The following is a 6867-nucleotide window of genomic DNA, read 5'->3' as shown; positions in this document are numbered from 1 at the left end:
CACCAAGACCCAGGCATAGACCCCCAGGTCCGCAGGCGGGGCGGGGGGGGGGGATGTCGCGGCGCGGACGAGGCCCGGCGCCGGCAGCAGCGACTCACCGGTAACCGCGGCCTTCGGCTCGGCCAAGCTGCTTTACGGCACCGTAAAAGGCCCTGAGGACGCAGGCGCGGTGGAGGGATGGGCGTGCGGGCGGTGCGCGCGCCTTGATTCTAGTAGCAGTCGCGTGAGGGCGCGCGTGTCCGCGTTCATCTCCATGCATGGGGCCGCGTTTCTCTCCGCGACCAGGGGCCTTGCTGGCCTTGGTTGGCCCGTGCTTAGGGGGACAGTAGCACGTGTGGTTACCTGTTCAGGGGCACACCTATGTCCTTGGGCACACGTTTTGTTAGGAGCACACCGAATCCATCAGCTGTGGGCATAGTACACTCAGAGACACATACACTCATGGGTACACGCTTGTCTTAGTTATCTAGCGCTGCTATAACAGAAATACCACAAGTGGATGGCTTTATCAAACAAATTTATTCTCTCTCAGTCTAGTAGGCTACAAGTCCAAATTCAGAGCATCAGCTCCAGGGAAAGGCTTTCTCTTCTCTGTCATCTCTGGTGAAAGGTCTCCAAGTCTCTCTGCTCGCTTCTCTCTTCTAAATCTTAAAAGAGACTGGCTTAAGACACAACCTGATCTTGTAGACTGAGTCCTGCCTCATCAACATAACTGCCACTAATTCCATCTCATTAACATCATAGAGATAGGATTTACAACACATAGGAAAATTACATCAGATGACAAAATGGTAGACAATCACACAGTACTGGGAATCATGGCCTAGCCAAATTGACAGATATTTTGGGGGGACACAGTTCAACCCAAGACGAAGCTCAAGTACGCATATACACTCATGGGCACACACTCACAGTCATAGTTACACCCGTGGTTATATGCTTAGGGGTGTATGTGTGTACATATATGGAGCCCTGCTGGTGCAGTGGTTAAGAGCTACGGCTGCTAACCAAAAGGTTGGCAGTTCAAATCCACCAGCAGCTCCTTGGAAACTCTATGGGGCAGTTCTACTCTGTCCTATACGGTCTCTGTGAGTTGGAATTGACTCAATGGCAACGGGTTTGGTTTGATATATATGTATTTCTCCATAGGCCCATGTACACTTAGGGAGACATTGTACGTGTCAGGCCACATACACTTGAAGGCACACGTGTGCTCGGGAGCACATGCCCAGGGCATGGACTCAGTTCCACCCTGGGTACATGTCCATGGACAAGCTCAAGGATATGTTCATAAACTGGGACACTCACAGGACATTTGTTCCCATGCACCCTGTGCCCTAGGGTCCCAGCCCTTGGCTTCACGTCTATATACTGACTGTGGTTTGCCCCATCCCCCAAGTCTAAACACTTGCAGACTCTCCCCCACCAGGTCCCAAAGCCCCTGAGATGCCCCAAGAACAGATCTAGAAGCCATGTGCTTTCCTTTGGCTTTTATCTTCATGAATCACAAAACATGAGTGCACAAACAAATGGACATACGAGTGGACATGCTCTGAAGACATGGTGACATACTCCGGCACATTCACACTGGCACATACCTGTTCACGTGGACACAGGTGGTGACGGGCACGCACTTGAGCACCACACACGGTGATAGATTCCCATGATGTGTAACACACATACATCATGATATGTTTATACACGCAACATACCAGAAGACACTCACACATGTTTACACTGACCGTGAAACAGGCACATGTAACACATGTTGCCAACACCCACACTCAGTGACGCGTTTTTGTGGTACTCACTGACACAGCCACCCACTATGACATGCTTCCACTCACAACACACCATGACACACGTATGAATCACATGTACAGTGAAATGGGTTTGCACACCACACTCGTGGTGACAGCCGCATTCACAGTGATGTATTCCTGTGGAACACACTGGAACACCCACCCTCCACGAAATGCTTACACATACACAACTCCATGACACACATTCATCAGGACATGTGGTTTTCTATATGTGAGGAGGAGTGGCAGGTTCAGATCAAGTTGTGGCCCCTCTTCCATCTTCATTGATAGGTGCAGCCCCTTCCTCCATGCTTCAGGCTGTGGCTGTAATGTCCTCTAATTTATTGAGGTGTAGACTCTGCAGGGGTGGCGATGGAAAAGACACCAAGGGTCAGGCAGAACCCCACCCCTGGGAGAGAAGCTGGGGCCAAGTCCAGGGCTCCACATCATCTACCTCCTCCAACCCAAACTCACATGGATTCTGCTTCTTCTCCAGTTCCTTCAAAATTGTCTCCATTTTCTTCTCCAGCTCCACCTTGACTTGGTTCAATTCTGGTGGAAGTGGGGACAGGAGGAAGCTGGGGAGGGACCTCAGATAAGGCCCTCACCTTCACTGGAAGCCCCTTCCTGCCTGACCCCTAGCCTGGGGTGCTGCAGACCCCATGTCCTTGGAGTTCCCAGCAGAATTTAAATAAATACCCCTGAGCTTTGGGAAGGTGGTGACCCTGACTGCCCCCTCCACTAAATCCCTAGCACCCAGCCCCGTGATGGACATCAGTACAAACTCGTCAAATGAAGACAAGATCTTCAAGGGCACCTTTTTTCAGTGTATCCAATTTCACGTTCTCCTTCTGCACATTGGTATCAACTGTGTTGATGGTCATCTTGATCTGGCTAATGGCCTGCTGGACATGGCTCTGGCTCTTTTTCTGCTCCTCCTGGCTCTCGCGCATCGAGTTTGAGACTGAAGGCATGGGACCAGGTGCCCAAGTCACCACCACTCTCACAGGAGGCCCCAACCCCCACCACAAACTCTCAACCCTCCTGGGTCCCCCCCTCACCATTTAACAGCTCCGTTTTCAAGACCAGCAACTCCTGGGACATCTCAGAATCTGTCAGGAGGGGGCAGGGAAACCCATCAAGTGTTCCAATTCTGCCCCCCTGGGAGCAGAGTTGGGGAAGGGAGAGGAGGTGGGAGAAAAGGGAACAGGGTGGAAACACTGGGCCTACCCAGCTCCTGAGGACACCTCCCCACTGCCCCAGGCCTCCCCCCAACCAAAAAAAAAACAGCACAACTCACTCTTCAATAGGACCATGGCTGAGAGAATGATGAAGAAGACAAAGGTTAAGGCGAGGAGAATGTACAGGCTCATGATGGCTCTGTACAGCCAGTGAGGGATCTGGGCAGGAGCTGAGAGCGGCCTGGACTGGGCTGGGACTGGGACAGAGAAGCAAGCCAGGTGACCTCCAGGGCTTCAAGTGACCACCACTCAAACCATCAACAACACCGTCTCTAACCTCATCAACAGCTCTGTCACCTACACTCCCTCTTCCCAATAGCATTAGCATCGGTCACCATCAACAATGCTCTCTCTATCACCATGAACAACACTGCCACCAACATGCACCCTCACCAGCACCATCAGCAACTGTCCCTAACACTGTCACCACTACAACCCCCTTACCATCTGTTATGGATTAATTTGCATCTCATTCAAAATATGTGTTGGAATCCTAACCCCTATACCTGTAGATATAATGTAATATAATCATTTTCCATAATGTTGTAATCTAATATAATGTAATCACCATCCATAATGCAATCTAATGGAATGTAATCATTCAGTTGAAGTCATACCAATGTAGGGTGGATCCTAAATCTAATCACTTCTGAGTTGTAAAAAGAGCAGAATAGACACAGAGACACGTGTGCACACACGGGGAGACAGACAACGTGAGCATAGTCTACAAGCAAAGAAACACCAAGGATTGCTGACAGACACCAGAAACTAGGAGAGAGACTCACAGAAGGAATCAACATGACTGAGACCCTGATTTGGACTTTTAGCCTCCAAAACTGTGAGAAAATAAATTTCTGTTCTTTAAAGCCACCCATTTGTGGTATTTTCTTATGGCAGAACTAGATAACTAAGACATCATCTTCCTCAACATTACTCTCCAACATCAGCAGCAGCTATCATCAGACTGACACCATCAACAGCCTTCTTGCCAACACCATCACCAACATTCAGCATCAGTGTCCATCGTTTCCAGCACTGTCACCATCAACAAGCCTCACTGGCACCATCAACAGTTCTGTCACCTATTCCTTCTTGATCAACTACGTTGTCACCTACATTCACTCTCTCCAATGCCATCACCCAAACCTTCACCCACACCATTACCAACACTATCAACAAACAGCATCATCACCGAAAGTTCAGGTATCTCATCACCATCACCACTTGCAAAGCTTTCCCTACCATGTCACCATCACAATCATTGATGCCACCATACCTCACACCATTAACTCCAACTTCCACTTGCAGCTCCTGCCCCTCTCCCCTGCAGTGCCCCTCCCACCTTTCCCTTCCTGAGGTTGGGAGACGTGGGCAGGTAGGCATCTCCTCACCCTGACTCACGGGTGGTGAATGGCCACCCTTTGGCCGGTGCTGGTTTCTGAAGGTCAAGGTGATGTTCTCATAGTCAGGGTCTTCTGCACCTGTAGGGTGGGTTGGTAGGAGGGGTTGTGGAAACCTGCCCAGAGCTTTGGGGGTGGAGCTCAGAAATCTTTGTTCACTGAGCTCCTGCACACGACAAATGTCTGGGGGTAAAAGATAAGATCTGAGGAAATAAGTTCTGCTTCTCAATTAAGCAGAGCGGGTGTGTGTGATGCACACACACACACGTACACATCTTGGGCATGGAAGGAGCCAGCCTCTGAACCCTCCCTTCAGCCTTTTCCCTCTCACATATCAACCCTTCCTTCTCAGCCTCTCAAGACCTCACCCCAAGGATCTGCACCTTTGTTTTTGGCTGGGCCCCCTCGTTTTTTGTCTTTGGAGGCTGCCGCCTGCATCTTCACCTCCTGGTTCATGTAGATTTCCGCAGCCTCCATGGTGCCTGGCCTGCCAAGACATCCCCACCCACCGGAAGGTGTCGGGGAAGATGAGGAAATTCTGGGTTAGAGGGGAAGGAAAGAAGGCTTAGCCTCCTCGCCTCAGGGCTCCACCACGTCCCTCACCCTGGGATATCTTCACTCCCCTCCAGGTCAAGAGTTCTTAGGGGACCAGAGAGCTTGCAGAGGGCCAAAAAGAGAAGCCTGCAGACTCAGAGATGAACAAGAATGGCCAAGAAGTTAACAGGAAGCTGTGTGTGTATGTGTCTGTCTGTCTATCTGCCTGTCTGTCTCTCTGTCTACTGGGTGGACGTCGTCCTGCCATCTCCTCTCAGTCCCAGGAGAGAGGCTGTGGGACCTCAGAGTCTCACTTTTTAGATTAAGGACAGCTGGTATTTGAGGCAGAATTTCTGGGTACCCCAGGCTTCTTCCCCTCCCCAGTCATACCCCTCAGCTCCACCCCTAAGAAATTCTACTTCTCCAAGGCTCCTGCAGAGGAAGGGACGGATGTGGGGCAAAGGGGCTAACCACTGGGACTCCACACCCACATCTGGGCCTGAGGCCAGATCTACTGCCCATCCTTTGCCCTACAAACCTTGGAGGTGCAGTTTGCCCCGACCCTTGGGACCACAGACCAAGAAACCCTCAAATTACACACGCACTCTCATCCACGTGTGTGAATACATACCCAGTATCTTAATTTCCTAGGGCTGCCATAACACAAATACCACAAGTGGATGGTTTTCAAGAACAGAAATTTATTTTCCCACAGTTCTGGAGGCTAAAAGTCCAAATCAGGGTCTCGGTTCCTTGCCAATAACCCTAGACGTTAGTTCCTTGACTTGTAAACGATCCTCACATGGCATCTGTCTTCCCCCGTGTGTGTGTGAGTTCTGAAAGAAAATCTGTTTATAATCTGGAGGCAGAACATACCCTACAGCAACTCCCTTTTCGACTGATTGATTATATTACATTAGATTTACGTTGTAGAAAGTGATTACATTACATTACATTAATTACATTAATTACATTACATTACATTACATTACTTTACATTACATTACATTACATTACATTACATTACATTACATTACATTACATTACATTACATTACATTACATTACATTACATCTGGGAGATAATCTGCTCTACCCAAGGCCAACTGATTTAATCACAGTCAAATCATGTAACTACTCCAAATCACGTAGCAACTAGACTAGTATTTGGCCAAACCACTGGGAACCATAGCCTTGCCACGTCAACACATAAAATTAACCATCACACCCAGACTCACACACACTCCCTCACTTGTGCACACACACTTCTGAACACCCCGTCACCTGTATGCTCACAGATACACATCACACACTCATTCGGGTACTTCACACTTGCTCACGCAGAGAAATAGACATATTCATGCATTCACACACTTGCACTCTCTGTCTAGAAGGTGACTTGAAGTTTATCTGAGCTTTGAAAGTTGGGGATCCTCTTTGTTTGAAAGTTGGGGATCAACTTTGTGTTTATCTGAGCTTGAAGGTTTGGGGATCAAAAAGGGACAAAATATATAGGGAATTTTCTCTAGAATTAAGAGCAGTGCCTTCCAATAGAAATATAACAGGAACCACATATGTAATTCAAAATGTTCTAGTAGCCACATTAAAAAGGCAAAGAGCCCCCGAAACTATCGCCCTGAGATCATCTTTAAACCTTAAACCGAAAATATCCCGTAAAGTCTTCTTAAAACCAAACAATAAGTTAGCTTAACTAGTAAAAAAATGTCTGCCTTGAGCATTATGCGCTTTTAAGAACTATCTAACAAAAAACAAAAAAACAAAAAAAACACCAAACCCGTTGCCTTCAAGTCAATTCCGACTCATAACAACCCTATAGGACAGAGTAGAACTGCCCCATAGGGTTTCCAAGGAGCTGCTGGTAGATTCAAAC

At 48.5% G+C, this 6867-nt stretch overlaps 2 protein-coding genes across 2 annotated transcripts in view; both read right to left on the bottom strand.

Moving 5' to 3' along the window:
• The window catches only part of TRAPPC5 (trafficking protein particle complex subunit 5), a 2064-nt gene extending 1915 nt beyond the window's left edge, over positions 1 to 149 (bottom strand). Inside the window, exon 1 of the mRNA XM_004378389.1 lies at positions 99 to 149. The gene's annotated coding sequence lies outside the window, so the exon portion shown is untranslated. The remainder of the gene's footprint in view (positions 1 to 98) is intronic.
• Positions 150 to 760: 611 nt separating this feature from the next.
• MCEMP1 (mast cell expressed membrane protein 1) lies at positions 761 to 4952 on the bottom strand. The gene is made up of 7 exons (XM_023733108.1): positions 4827 to 4952; positions 4435 to 4524; positions 3103 to 3240; positions 2864 to 2914; positions 2620 to 2766; positions 2277 to 2354; positions 761 to 2160 (listed from the first exon to the last, which is right to left on the bottom strand). Coding segments are annotated over exons 1-7 (600 nt in total). The 5' UTR covers positions 4921 to 4952; the 3' UTR covers positions 761 to 2158.
• Positions 4953 to 6867: the final 1915 nt, after the last annotated feature.

The sequence above is a fragment of the Trichechus manatus genome, unplaced genomic scaffold (genome assembly GCF_000243295.1).
Source record: "Trichechus manatus latirostris isolate Lorelei unplaced genomic scaffold, TriManLat1.0 scaffold00057, whole genome shotgun sequence".
Classification (NCBI taxonomy): Eukaryota; Metazoa; Chordata; class Mammalia; order Sirenia; family Trichechidae; genus Trichechus; species Trichechus manatus.
This window is presented reverse-complemented; position numbering and strand designations above follow the sequence as displayed.